We start from the raw sequence: 14,928 nt of genomic DNA on the forward strand, positions 1-14,928 counted from the left end.
CGTCTGAGTCAGGAATCCAAGACCAGCCTGGCCAACATGGTGAAACCCCGTCTCTACTAAAAATACAAAAATTAGCCAGGCGTGGTAGTGCATGCCTGTAATCCCGGCTACTTGGGAGGCTGAGGCAGGAGAATTGCTTGAACCTGGGAGGCGGAGGTTGCAGTGAGCCGAGATTGTGCCACTGCACTCCAGCCTGGCGACACAGCGAGACTCCGTCTCAAAAAAAAAAAAAAAAAAGTAAAACACAGAGTTTGTTAGATAGGAGAAAAATCAAACAGAACTGAGGACAGGGAGTTGGCGTCAGGGGACCTTGAGCTTGCCCCAGGACCACTCCGTGGTGACCGCCTGATGGGGTAGACACTGTCCCCAGCCTAAAACCACAGGAACTTGAAGCCTTCCCCCAAGGCTTCACTTTCCTCCTCCATAACACCTGGGGATCGTAAGGGAGGCCTCCAAGCTCTGACCTGGGGGTGTGAGACCTGCAGCTGGTCTGGAGTGGGAGAGCAGGTGGTGCGGCCCCTGCATCTAGGAGAGCCGTGCCAGCTGTGGGCCAGATGGTGGCCAGGCCTGTGGACGCTGCCTGCTGTGTCCCTGCCTGCCGGCTCTGCCAGACCACAGGTCATCATTATCGGATGAGGCGTGTGCAGTCACCGGCGTGGGCCCTCCAGGTCCTCCACTTGTCTCTGCTCCACCCCAGTGATAGTGGCCACTAGAGCTCAGGCCAACAGCTCTGGCAGAGGTCACTGGCCTCACTCTGCCTCACTCGACATCTCATCTGTTCCATCTCTTTTTGGTCCCACCTGCAAAGTGCATCTCAGCTAGGACTACCTCCCACCCCTCCATGTCTACCACCCTGGGATGAGCCCTACCCATTTTTCCCTGGATTATATGCCTCCTAACTCATGTCTCAAATTCAAGATATTGTCCCCCAATTGTCAGACACTGTCGAACAGTCAGACACTGTAACACTGTTAGATTGACACTGTTAAAACCAGTGTCAGCTGGGTGCAGTGGTTCATGCTATAATCCTGGCACTTTGGGAGGCCAAGGCGGGCAGATCACTTGAGGCCAGGAGTACGAGACCAGCTTGGCCAACATGGTGAAACCCCGTCTCTACTAAAAATACAAAAATTAGGCTGGGCGCAGTGGCTCACTCCTGTAATCCCAGCACTTTGGGAGGCCAAGGCAGGTGGATTAGTTGAGGTCAGGAATTCGAGACCAGCCTGTCCAACATGGTGAAACCGTCTCAACTAAAAATACAAAAATTGGCCAGGCGTGGTGGCACATGCCTGTAGTCCCAGCTACTCGGGAGGCTGAGGCAGGAGAATCACTTGAACCTGGGAGGCGAAGGTTGCAGCCAGCTGAGATTGTGCTACAGCACTCCAGCCTGGGCAACAGAGTGAGACTCCATCTCAAAAAAAAAAAAAAAAAAAATTAGCCAGGCGTGGTGGTGCATGCCTATAGTCCCAGCTACTCGGGAGGCTGAGGCAGGAGAATGGCTTGAACCCAGGAGGCGGAGGTTGCAGTGAGCCGAGATCGCACCACTGCACTCCAGGGTGGGCCACAGAGCGAGACTCCGTCTCAAAAACAAAACAAAACAAAACAAAACAAAAACCCAGTGTCAATTACATTGCCACTGCTTACAAGCCCCTTCTCCCTTCTCATTTCATGCAGAGGACCCCAAAAATGATCCCCAAAGCCCTCTGTGACCTGAAGCACCTCCTGTTGCCTCCCACCCATTCTCCTCCCCTCTCCTCTCCCTCTTCCTAATTTTTCTCTGCCAGGCCACTCTCTAGGCACGCTCCTGACCCAGGGACGTTGCACTGGCTGCCCTGTGCTATGTGATCTTGGAGGACAGATCACACAGTGTGTCCAAAGTGCAGTGAGTCTACAGCACACTATGTGTGTGCGCACAGCCAGGAGCCCAGAGAACCTCTTCTTTCTTATCTTCAGCTGTGTGTCTTGTGCGCCTGACATATGGGTCAAATCTGGATGTTTATGAAGTGTGCGTGCATATGGACACCATTGACTTCAGATGTTATTTGTGGCGGGTGTGTCAGCTGTAGGTCGCTGCTGAGTGAGGTTTGATGCCTGCATGTGGTTTGTCTGGAACAAAGACTCCTGCGGCGGTGCTGACTTAGGGCAGGCAAGGGTGTGTGCGTGTGTGTGCAGAGCTTGCCGGAACGTGAGCTGTTCATGCACGTGTGCATTCAACATTTGTGGAGTGCTTACTGTGTATTGGAGATGCCAGCAGTTCCCTTCAGCACTTGGTATCTGTCAACTTGCACAGGGTCATCTGAGAGCATTTTGTGTAACGATTGAGCACCTATTGTTGTATCAGGCCCTCTGTTGGAGATGCTGGTTGAGTGTGGTCCAACTTGCAGGAGTCCACCCAAGCAGGCCCCTTCCTTCCTCCTATGGGTTCTCCAGCCCCATAGCCACCTCCTTCTTCCAGCACTGACGGGAGAGAAGGCTTTGAGCTCCTTCTGGGTCACTGCTCTCTGCCCAAGACTGCACAAGTCAGAGTTTTCTGACTTGGAGGTTAAAAGAATAAATGAGCTCCAGGCTACAGAGGGGATCCTGGGAGCTTGGACCCTACCAGAGGTGGGGGGTGAGGGGTGCCCCCAAAAGGTCTAGATGCTTTATAGACACCTATAGGTGCAGGACTTTGAGCCCTGGCTGAGGGTCAGTGTGTTGGGAGGGCTGGTGCTTGGGGATCTGAGAGTGTTGGGTCCGGTGGAATGGACTTTAGGAGTGTAAGGTTTGAAGGATCTGTGGGCAGGGATCTGGGGGAGTGGGAGATGAGATTTGAGTAGAGGATGGGAGATAATTGGATGTGGGGGGTTTTAGAGTATAAGAAACCAGAATTGGTGTATGAAGCAGATGGCGGGAACCTAAGGGCAGATGATTGGGGTCTCAGGGTGGAGGCTCTGAAGAGGGTATGTCAGGTGAGGTTGGGGAACCATGAGGGGCTGGAAGTCTGAGGCCTGGGCGTGGGTGAGTTTCGCCCCTGAGAGAGGCGTGGGAAGGAGGTAAGACTGGAGTCGGGGTGTGCAGCGTGGGGAGATGGAGGGTGTGGTTCTCAGAGCTCAGAGACCCATTTCTCCATGCTCCATCTCACCCTCCCGCCCACCCTACCTATAGCTCACTTCCCTGTGGCTCCAACGCCTCAAAGTATAACCACGCCCAGCCAACGCCCGGGGCACGCCTGCCAGCGCCCCAGGTCACTCACAGACACTCCTTAACACCTGCATGTGCCCCGCCCCTCCTCAGATCCGCCGCTCACTTAGCCGGGCCCCACCCCCATCAGATGAGGCTCCGCCCCCTCAGGCCCCGCCAATCCCTCGCCCCCTCCACGTACACACCCCTGATCTTCCCCGCCCTCCTTCCAACCAGACTCCACCCCTCGCCCAGGCCCCGCCCTTCCACAGACCAGGCCCTCTCTTCGCTTGACCACACCCATCCCCAGATTCCTCCCCTCTCCTGCACAGAGCCGTCCCATCCTCAGACCCATCCTCTCCTTTGTACCTCCCCGACCACTCCCCCACCGCATTCCTAACCTCCACCTTGTCCCTTCTTACACCTGGTCCCGCCCTTCATCCTGCGCCCCGCCGCCTCCGCTGGCCGGACCCTTGTCCCTCCTCCTCTTGCCCTGGGCCTGCCCCTTCTTCAGACCCCGCCCCACTCCTCAGCCCAGGGACCAACCCCATCCTGCACCTACTTGTCCTGCTCCGCCCCGGCCCCACCTATCCACAGACAGCATGCCCTCTCAGCCCAGAACCGCGTCCATTTCAGACTTGGTTCCGCCCCTCACGCCACGGTCCCGCCCCAATCCCGCACCCCTAGACCAGGCCCCGCCCTGGACCCACCCCTCTGCATAGCAGGCCCCTCCCTTTATCCCAGGCCTGCCCCGGCCCTCCGTAGACCACGCCCCTCCGGTTCCGGGCCCGCCCCAATCCTTGGTTTCTGGTCCCGGCCCCGCCCCCCCGCAGACCTGGCCCCGCCCCGCCCCCCGCGTCTCGGTTTCCCGGGCCTGCGCGCGCGCCTCCCGTCACTCGAACGCGCGACGGCGGGGGGAAGATGGCGGAGTCCGGCGGTAGCAGCAGCGGTGCTGGTGGCGGCGGCGCTTTCGGCGCGGGCCCGGGCCCCGAGCGCCCGAACAGGTGAGACCCGGCCCGCAGGATAGACCTGCACCTGTCTTGGAGACCAGGGCACCTGTGGGCAGTCTTGGGCGTCCTGAGGGGTTGAGGGGAGGCCTGGCACGGCTCGAGGGTCTTTCGCTGAGAATTTGGACTTTACGGGGCCGTGAGGTACTGGAGGAGCCGAGGGCTACTGAGGGGGTAGCTGGAGGGGGGCTGGGTGCCCCAGGACCTCGAGGCGTCTGCAGGCGGCCCTAGGGACCTGAGAATCCTGGGGGTCTGAAGGGAAGCCGAGGGGCTCCTGACTGGTGGGCCGTGGGGCAACTGGGGATGCCAAAGGGCCTGGGCAGCAGAGAGGGCCTGAGCAGGGGCCATGGCCAGTCTGAGGGTGGTGAGGTGTCTTGGGGGCTTTGAGGAAGGGGCTAAGGCCCAAGGCATCCTGGGAGGTGTTGAAGGGCCCCAAGTTGGCTAAAGGTGGTCCTGAGAGCGTGCTGAGGGGCTCTGGGAGGAGTGGAGACTGTGGGAGGCTCTGGGTGGGGGACTCAGGTGAATCTGGGAGCCTGAGATGGGGAGGCTGAGGGGTCCTGGGGTGGGTCTAGGGAACCTGAGGTGGGTGAGAGAACTCCAGGGGGGTTTATAAAGAACATAGAGAGGGTTCTTCTTTGGGGCTCCTCCCTTCCATCCCCATGGGGTCCAAATCCACATCCCCAACAGGCTAAAGGATTTACAGAAAGGTCTTGCCCTCAGACAAGGGGACAGAATTCACCCCTTTGGTCAGAGGGAGGCCCCCTTTCCCCATGGCCCAGTCCTGACATGGATTACTTGAACCTCCAGGTTTGCATGACAATTAGTTATCATCAATAACTAATGATATGTGTGTGCATGCATTGTATTGGATTGTCAGAGGGAAAGAACACCTGCCTTAGGGAGTGTGATCTCCTGTTCTTTTCCTATTGGGCAAAGCCAGACCCTCCCACCCCAGCTCCTCCTCTAGCCTGCCACCCAGGTCAGGCCAAGGAGGAAATTCAGGCTTTTTCTTGCTGGTGAGCTTCCAGGAGCCAATAATTTCAGTCAACATGATAAATGATGAAGTTGTCTGACACTTATGTGCTGTGGAGTTTTGGACCTGTGGGCTAGCGTTGGAGGGAATGGCCTGATGGCCTGGCTGTGTGATTTGGTACTGAATGGAACACGCATGGGATGGGTGGGGAAGGGAGGAGGGATGGCTGGGCCAGGGCACAGAGGAGGCAAAGGCCCTGCCTGTTCCTGAGGATGCTGAGTGGCACCTTGAGACTTAGGTCTGTGGGCATTGAATCTGGTCTGCCAGAGGGGCCGTGGGGAACCCAGGAGGTGTGTGTCCAGAGGGGTGACCAGCCTCCTGGGGTAAGTGTGGGGCAAGATTGTCCCGCAGTAGGGAGCCAGGAGATGTCAGAGGATTTTCAGAGGTATTCAGGGAGTGGCCAGGGCTTGAATATTGGGCATGAGTTGGCAAGTAAGGGACAGGGAAGGGGGACTGTGAACCCCAGGTCCCTGCCTTGGGCACTGGAGTGGGATAACCTGGGGCTAGGGCTTTTTTTATTTTTATTTTTTTGAAACCCCGTCTCACTGTGTCACCCAGGTATCTAGGCTGGATTGCAGTGACACCATCAAGGCTCACTGCAGCCTCAAACTCCTGGACTCAAGTGATCCCCGCACCTCAGCCTCCTGAGTAGCTGGGACTACAGGTGTGCACCACCACACTTGGCTAATTTTTAAATTTTTTGTAAAGACCAGGTCTTGCTCTGTTGCCAGCCTGGTCTCAAACTCCTGGGCTCAAGCAATCTTCTTGCCTCACCCCTCATTAAGTGCTGAGATTACAGATGTGAGCCACCATGCTGGGCATGGCTCTTTTTTATAAACAGCTTTATCGAGATATAATTAATTGCATGGCATACAATTCACTCATTTTGTTTTTATTTATTTATTTATTTTTTGAGACAGAATCTCGCTCTGTCACCTAGGCTGGAGTGCAGTGGCGCGATCTCAGCTCACTGCAACCTCTGCCTTCCAGGTTCAAGGGATTCTCCTGCCTCAGCCTCCTGAGTAGCTGGGACTACAGGTGCCCGCCACCATGCCCGGCTAATTTTTGTATTTTTTAAGTAGAGACAGGGTTTCACTGTTGGCCAGGCTGGTCTGGCACTCCTGACCTCAGGTGATCCGCCCTCCTTGGCCTCCCAAACTGCTGGGATTACAGGCGTGAACTACTGCGCCCAGCCAATTCACTCATTTTAATTTATCATTAAGGTTTTTTTTTTTTTTTTTTTTTGAGACAGAGTGTTACTCTGTTGCCCAGGCTGGAGTGCAGTAGCATGATCTCGGCTCACTGCACCCTCTGCCTCCTGGGTTCAAGCAATTCTCCTGCCTCAGCCTCCCGAGTAGCTGAGACCACAGGTACATGCTACCATGCCTGGCTAATTTTTGTATTTTTAGTAGAGACGTGGTTTTGCCATGTTGGCCAGGCTGATCTTGAACTGCTGACCTCAAGTGATCTGCCCGCTTCAGCCTCCCAAAGTGCTGGGATTACAGGTGTGAACCACTGTGCTCAACCCAGATCATTAAGTTTCAGTACATTTACTGAGTTGTGCATCCTTCACCACAATCCAGTTTTTTGGAATGCTTCCATCACCCCAAAGAGTTCCCCCAAGCTCGTTTGCAATTAACCCTGCTCCCCCAACATCCAGCCCTGGGGACATCCTGATCTGCTTTCACTCTCTGTAGCTTTGTCTTTTCTAGAAATTTCGTAAGAATGGAATCAGACATGTGGCCTTTGCGTCTGGTTTCTTTCCTTAACATAATGTTTTTGAAGTTCATCTGTGTTGTTGTATCAGAAATTTGTTCTTTTTCACTGTGGAGTGAAAATAAACAAACTGTGTCCATCCATACAATCTCGTATGAATGGACACAGTTTGTTTATCCATTAACTGGTTGATGGACTGTTGGGTTGTTTCCATTTTGACAACTGCAAATAAAGTTGCTGTGAACATCTGGGTATGTGTCTCTGTGTGGACGTATACTTTCATCCTCTTGGGTAAATACTTAAGAGTGGAATGACTAGCTCATATGGTAGATGTGTTTAAATTTTTTTTTTTCGAGACAGGGTGTCACTCTGTTGCCCAGGCTGAAGTGCAGTGGTGTAATCACGGCTTACTGCAGCCTCGACCTCCTTGGGCTCAGGTGATCCTCCCACCTCAGCCTTCCAAGTAGCTGGTAGGTACTACAAGGGCGTATGCCACCACACCTAGCTATTTTTTCTGTGCTTTTGTTGAGACAAAGTCTTGCCATGTTGCCTAGACTGGTCTTGAATTCCTGGGCTCAAGCGATCTTCCCATCTCGGCCTCCCAAAGTGCTGGGATTACAGGTGTGAGCCACTACGCCTGGCTATATTTCAATTTTTTTTTTTTTTTTTCTGAGATGGAGTCTCTCTCTGTTGCCCAGAGGTTGCTCACTGCAACCTCTGCCTCCTGGGTTCAAGCGATTCTCCTGCTTCAGCCTCCTGAGTAGCTGGGATTGTAGGGATGCACCACCACACCCAGCTAATTTTTGTATTTTTAGTAGAGACGGGGTTTTGCCATGTTGGCCAGACTGGTCTCGAACTCCTGACCTCAGGGGATCCGCCCACTTCGGCCTCCCAAAGTGCTGGGATTACAGGTGTGAGCCACCGAGCCTGGCCATGTTTTAATTTTTAGGAAACTGCCAAGCTCGTTCCCAAAGTGGCTGTACCATTTTGCATCCCCACCAGCAATGTTCAAGAGTTCCAGCTCCTCCTCATCCTCACTAACACCTGGTATGGCCAGTCCTTAGTTTTAGCCATTCTTACAGGTGTGTGCTGGTGTTTTCATTTGGTGTTTTTGTTTATTTCTTTATTTGTGAGATGAGGTCTCACTCTGTCACCCAGGCTGGAGTGCGATGGTGCGATCCTAGCTCACTGCACCCTGGAACTCCTGGGTTCAAGCAATCTTCTGGCCTCAGCCTCTGGAATAAGTGGGATTACAGGTGTGCACACCACTGTTCCCAGTCTTATTTTGGTTTTAATTTGCGTTTCTGTAATAACTAATGATGTTGGACAGTTTTTCATGAGCTTCTTAGCTATTCACATCTTTGGTAAAGTGTCTTTTCAAATCTTTGGCCCATTTTTAAGTTGGGTTGCCTTTTTTTTTTTTTTTTTTTTTTTTTTTAAAGACTGAGTCTCGCTTTGTTGCCCAGGCTGGAGTGCAGTGGTGCGATCCTAGCTCATTGTAACCTCCACCTCTTGGGTTCAAGCGATTCCCATGTCTCAGCCTCCCGAGTAGCTGGGATTACGGGTGCATGCTACCACACCCGGCTAATTTTTGTATTTTTAGTAGAGACGGGGTTTCACCATGTTGGCTAGACTGGTCTCAAACTCCTGACTTCAGGTGATCTGCCTGCCTCAGCCTCCCAAAGTGCTGGGATTACAGGCATGAGCCACCACACCCGGCCCTTTTTCTTTTTTCGTTTGAGATGGAGGCTTGCCCTGTTGCCCAGGCTGGAGTGCAATGGCATGATCTTGGCTCACTGCAACCTCTGCCTCCCAGGTTCAAGCAATTGTCCTGCCCCAGCCTCCCGAGTAGCTGGGATTACAGGTGTGCGCCACCACACCCGGCTAAATTTTGTACTTTTAGCAGAGATGGGGTTTCTCCGTGTTGGTCAGGCTGGTCTCGATCTCTTGACCTCATGATCTGCCCACCTCAGCCTCCCAAAGTGCTGGGATTACGGCGTGAGCCACCACGCCCGGCCCTCTTTCTTAAAAGACATCGTCATTCTCCCCTATCCTCCATCCTGGTGAAAAATCACTGTTTGGAGCAACTGATAGGGGTGTCTCATGCCTCAGGTGCTAGTGTGGGGAGAACCCCTAATGTGGCAAGATGGAGCATGCAGAAAATGGATCATGTTTTGAGGGAGATTGGTACAAGACATTCTCCCAAAAGTCATTTTGAGACATTGAGTCTTTGTAGCATTGTTCCTCTGTTCTTTCATTTATTGCAAATGAGACAGCCAGGCCTGTTGCACGACCCACCTCCTCGCCTCAACCTGCCCACGCCTCCTTCCTCTTCATCCTTCCACTCTCCAAAGTTCTGGCCCCTCAGAGCCACCTGCCTGACCGTGCAAGCTCAAGTGGTCCCCAGGACACTTTTTCTAGTCACCTAGTTTTGTGTGTGTGTGTGTGTGTGTGTGTGTGTGTGTGTTTGAGATGGAGTTTCGCTTTTGTTGCCCAGGCCGGAGTGCAGTGGCATGATCACTGCAACCTCTACCTCCTGGGGCTCAAGCAACTGATTCTCCTACCTCAGCCTCCCGAGTAGCTGGGATTATGGGCACCTGCCACCAAGCCCGGCTTATTTTGTATTTTTAGTAGAGATGGGGTTTCTCCATGTTGGCCAGGCTGGTCTGGAACTCCTGACCTCAGGCAATCTGCCCGCCTGGGCCTCCCAAAGTGCTGGGATTACAGGCGTGAGCCACTGCGCCCGGCTTGTGGTCTTTTGTTTGTTTGTTTGGTTTAGTTTGAGGCAGAGTCTCACTTTGCCGCCCATGCTGGCATGCAGCGTCATAGCTCCCTGCAGCCTTCTTGACCTCCTGGGCTCAAGCAATCCTGCTTCAGTCTCCTGAGTAGCTGGGACTACAGGCATCTACTACCACACCTAATTTTTTTTTTTTTTTTTTTGAGACATCGTCTCACTCTGTCGCCCAGGCTAGAGTGCAGTGGCACAATCTGGACTCACTGCAACATCCACCTCCTGGGTTTAAGTGATTCTCCTGCCTCAGCCTCCTGAGTAGCTGGGACTACCAGTGCACGCCACCACGCCCGGCTAATTTTTAGTAGAGACGGGGTTTCACTATGTTGGCCAGGATGGTCTTGATCTCCTGACCTCGTGATCCACCTGCCTCGGCCTCCCAAAGTGCTGGGATTACAGGCATGAGCCACCGCGCCCGGCCCACACTGGATTAATTTTTAAAAATTGTTTTGGGCCGGGTGCGGTGGCTCATGCCTGTAATCCCAGGACTTTGGGAGGCCGAGGTGGGCGGATCACTTGAGGTCAGGAGTTTGAGACCAGCCTGGCCAACATGGTGAAACCCCTTCTCTACTAAAAATACAAAAATTAACCAGGATTGGTGGCATGTGCCTGTAATCCCAGCTACTCGGGAGGCTGAGGCAAGAGAATCGCTTGAACCCTGGAGGTGGAGGTTGCAGTGAGCTGAGATCGCTCCACTGCACTCCCATCTGGGTGAGAGAACCAAACTGTCTCAAAAAATATATATATTATTTTATAGAGACGGGCTCTCATTTTTTTTTTTTTTTTGAGACAGTTTTGCTCTTGTTTTCTAGGCTATAGTGCAATGGCATGATCTCAGTTCACCGAAACCTCCGCCTCCCAGGTTCAAGTGATTCTCCTGCCTCAGCCTCCCGAGTAGCTGGGATTACAGGCATGTGCCACCATGCCTGGCTAATTTTGTATTTTTAGTAGAGACGTGGTTTCTCCATGTTGGTCAGGCTGGTCTCGAACTCCTGACCTCAGGTTATCTGCCCACCTTGGCCTCCCAAAGTGCTGGGATTACAGGCGTGAGCCACTGTGTCTGGCCAAGATGGGGTCTCATTATGTTGCCCAGGCTGGTCTTGAACTCCTGGGCTCAAGTGATCTTCCTGCCATAGCCTCCCAAAGTGCTGGGATTACAGGCATGAACCACTGTGCCCAATCTGTATTTTTGTTTTTTGTTTTTGAGGTAAGATATATGTAACACAAAATTCACCCACTTTAAGTGAACAATTCAGTGGCATTTAGTACATTCACAGAATTGTGCAACCATTACTGCTGTCCAGTTCCAAAACATCTTTGTCCCCACAAAAGGTGACCCCATCTTCATTAGCACTAACCCCCTAGTCTCCGTTGCCCAGCCCCTGGCAATCACCAATCTGCAGTCTGTCTCTATCCGTTTTCAAGTTTTATAAGTAGAATCATGCACTATGTGGCCTTTCGAGTCTGGCTTCTTTCGCTCAGCATGATGCTTTGGGGGTCATGCATGTTGTAGCCTAAATCAGCACTTCATTCGTTTTTATGGCTGAGTAATATTCTACTGCGTGGATCCACCACATCATCCATTCATCTGTTGATGGACACTTAGATTGGTTCCACCTTTTGGCTATTATGAATCATGCTGCTATGAACATGATGTACACATTTTTGTCTAAACACTCATATTCAGTCCTTTGGGGTACACATCTAGGAGCGGAATTGCTGGGGTGCATGCTTGTTGTATATTCTTGATCATGCTGGTCACCACCTAACATTATTTGTTGTGTTTATCTGGTACCTTGAGGTTGGAAAGGCTGTCTCTCTTGTGCCCTCTTGTGTGCCTGGAACATGAATGACACAGAAGGAGGAAGTGTCCCAGAGACGTGGCCGAGAGGGAGGAAGGGAGGGATGGGGGTGTGCAAAAGCTTATTGCTCTCTGAGGCTTGCAGTCTGGCAGGTAGGAATTCCCTTCTATGGGATCAGGTTGATCTTTTGCCTTTCCGGGGAGGCTTGTGGGCTGCTGGGGGGCAGTGGGGGCTGGCCTTAGTCTCTGGCTGCCTTTCTAGCCTACCAGGCAATGGCAGCATCTGCCTTTTCATCCCACGAAGGTTTTGTCTTTTGGCCAGGGGCGGGGGCAGTTCCTGTCTTCCCCCTGGCCCTTCCAGAGGTACCACAACTCAAGAAACTGTTCCCAGGAGGGACTGTGCTCCCCCACCCCCGACCGCCCCCAACGTTATATAACTTGTTTGTTCCAACTTCTGTCTTCTGCAACCAAGGGGGAGAAAAGAAAGAGAAAAGCTTATTCTCCTTCCTTCCTATCTCAAGGGATCAACAAAAAACCCGTTGCCTAGTAGAGATGGTCGTTAATGACTGAGCTGAACCTCAGGGATGGACAGAGTGGGGCTGCCCTGGCTGGGGTGTGCGGAGAGGAGGTGGGGTCCTTGCTGCAAGCACAAAGGACACTTGTTCACCAGCTGGCCTCCTCCCAGCTCGGGCCGTGGGGTCTAGACTCCTTGGAGGGAAAGGAGGCTTGGGCCACTTGGGGTGTTGCAAGGGGAGGCAAACCCTCTGGGGAGTCACACCTCCCCAGCTAAAATTCTATCACTGTGAGGTACCTGGCTGGCAGAGTTTTGGAGGAACCTTCTGGCCTTGCAGCCTCTCCGACATGGACCTTTGGCATCCACGATTTTTGGCCCACACTCCCTGGAGACGCTTGGGTAGGGCCCAGGCTCACTGAGTCATGCTGTTCCTGGGGGTGAGGTGGGGGGATCTGGGTGAGGGATGTGCTGGCTTCAGGCATTTGCATAAAAAGTGGTGGCTAGGCTGGATGCTTTGGCTCACTCCTGTAATCCCAGCACTTTGGGAGCGGATTACAAGGTCAGGCGGATTACAAGGTCAGAAGTTTGAGACCAGCCTGGCCAACATAGTGAAACCCCATCTCTACTAAAAATACAAAAATTAGTCAGGTATGGTGGTGGGCGTCTTTAATCTCAGCTACTCGGGAGGCTGAGGCAGGAGAATCGCTTGAACCCGGGAGAAGGAGGTTACAATGAGCCGAGATCGTGCTACTGCACTCCAGCCTGAGCGACAAAGTGAGACTCTGTATCAAAAAAAAAAAAAAAAAAAAAGAAGTGATGGCTGGGACGTTGTGCCCAGGGGCTTTGCTGCCTGCTGAAAGTGTTTGCATGGAAAGTTGTGGCCGAGACGCTGTGCCCGGTGGGTTTGTCACAGTCAGTCTGGCTCGGTGGCCTTTGCCTGTTGAAGCTTTCTCCACAATCTACATCATCTCCACCAAGCCCAGAAGCCTTGGAAGGGTCCAGCCCCCCAGCTCCTGCTAGGAAGACTTGGGGGAAGAGGTGGCTTTCCAAGGAGGTTCTTGCTACTTTGGGGAAGTTCTCATTCCTTTGGCCTCTTGCCCCTTTCTTATTATTATTATTTTTGACGTCACTCTGAGCTCAGACTGGAGTGCAGTGGCACGATTTTGGCTCACTGCAACCTCCGCCTCCCCAGTTCAAGTGATTCTCCTGCCTCAGCCTCCCAAGTAGCTGGGACTACAGGCGCCCACTACCATGCCTGGCTAGTTTTTGTATTTTTAGGAGAGATGGGGTTTCATCATGTTGGCCAGGCTGATCTCGAACTCCTGACCTCAGGTGATCCACCTGCCTTGGCCTCCCAAAGTGCTGGGATTACAGGCATGAGCCAGCGAGCCCGGCCTCATGCCTCTTTCAGAAGGGAGATTTTGACCCTTCCAAGACGTGGACTCAAGTCCTTCTCCTGGAAAATGTGGTCAGATATCGCGGCATGAGGTGTCTCATCATACCCATGGGTGACTGTGGGTCCCTCTTTATGGGGTGTGGCTGTGACAGATTCCTCATCTGGGAAATGGGGCTCCAGGCCCACCAGGTGGGGGGTGTCTGGGAGGAAACGAGCGGGGAGATGTCACACGTGCCTCATCAGTGTTACTGTGGCAGTGCTGACTTCACCCATGATGGGGACACTGCCATCCTTTTGCCCGCCATGCCCACATGGGCCTTGAGGGGATCGTCGATGCCAGCAAGCCTTGATGTGGAGTGCGTGTGTCAGGCAGGGAAAGGAGAGGGTGAGCTTGAGCCATTGGGAAGACGGTAGTGCCATGACTTGGTGGCCATGAGAGGGACAGCAGCAGGGGCAGCGGGAGAGTAGAGCACATCCAGCGTGAGCTAGAGAGGGCAGGTCCAGCCAGGAGCAGGCCTGGGAGCAGGAGCTCGGCGGGGCGGGGGTTGGGGGGTGGCGCGTCTCAGCAGGGATAGGGGCAGGTGGGACTGGGCCAGCCCAAGAAGGGCACTGGCCCACAGGCTGAGCCACATCCAGGCCACTCGATCTGCCCCTCACAGCTGAGCCCCTTCTCTGGGAGGGAGGCCACCCTCTCCTCCCCTCCTTGTCGGCAGGTCCCGAGAGCTCTGGGAGTGGAATTGCTCTGAAAGCATTCACTTCACCCTGAATCATGCAGTGCGATCGTCACAGTTGGACTGTTTCCACCTGGTAGCTGTGACCCCGGGGACGGCCTCCTTGTCATTGTCCATAGTTCCCGGGAAAGAAAGGTTTTATTACCCTCCACCGTAATTGCACCATCTCCAGGGAGCCCCTGCGAATGTCATCCCACCTCCCCAACGGGGATTACTTTTTATCTCACCCATCTCTCCTCAGACACTGTAAAAGTGAGGCTTTCTCCTCGCTCCAGCCCTTTGGTTTTTTCCTTTTTCTGATATTTGTGTGTGTGTGTGTGTGTGTGTGTGTGTGTGTGTCCTACCCTTTGGTTTTAGGGAATGTTTTAGATTTGGTGTTGAGAAGCCCTGGAGGAGGAAGAGAGGAGGAGGAGGAAGAGTGGAGGAAGAGGAAGAGGAGATGAGAGGGAGGAGGAGGAAGAGGAGGAGGAGAAAAAGAGGAGGAGAGAGAGAGGAGAAAGATAGAGAACAGGAGAATGGGGAGGGAGAGAGGAGGATGAGGGGAAGGACACAGATAGAAATAATTCAGCGACTTGGGGCCTTGGATCCTGGAAGAAGGGGGTGGGATCTACTGAAGGCAAGGGGTGACTGGGCAGTATGTGTCCCGGCATCCCCACCTCTGCTCTGTGGACAGGATTTGTTAGACACCTTTCTCTGCCTTTGTGCAGGTGCCACAGTCTCCTGTGTCTACCCCGTGCCTGGTGCTGGATATGCAGGGTCCATGGGACAGATGGACCCTGC

At 53.4% G+C, this 14,928-nt stretch overlaps 1 protein-coding gene across 4 annotated transcripts in view; it reads left to right on the forward strand.

The window, feature by feature from the left end:
- The first annotated feature begins 3,996 nt into the window (after positions 1 to 3,996).
- Positions 3,997 to 14,928, forward strand: part of KLHL26 (kelch like family member 26) — a 33,425-nt gene continuing 22,493 nt past the window's right edge. For 2 of the 4 annotated variants that reach the window (XM_055236458.1, XM_055236461.1), the window contains exon 1: positions 4,054 to 4,163. In XM_055236458.1, coding sequence (XP_055092433.1) covers positions 4,081 to 4,163 — 83 coding nt within the window. In that variant the 5' untranslated portion in view covers positions 4,054 to 4,080. Of the gene's footprint in view, positions 4,164 to 14,928 lie in introns of all 4 variants that reach the window. The other 2 variants (XM_055236459.2, XM_063616353.1) reach the window with 2 other exon arrangements.

This window comes from Symphalangus syndactylus, chromosome 13 (genome assembly GCF_028878055.3).
Source record: "Symphalangus syndactylus isolate Jambi chromosome 13, NHGRI_mSymSyn1-v2.1_pri, whole genome shotgun sequence".
NCBI classification, from domain to species: Eukaryota; Metazoa; Chordata; class Mammalia; order Primates; family Hylobatidae; genus Symphalangus; species Symphalangus syndactylus.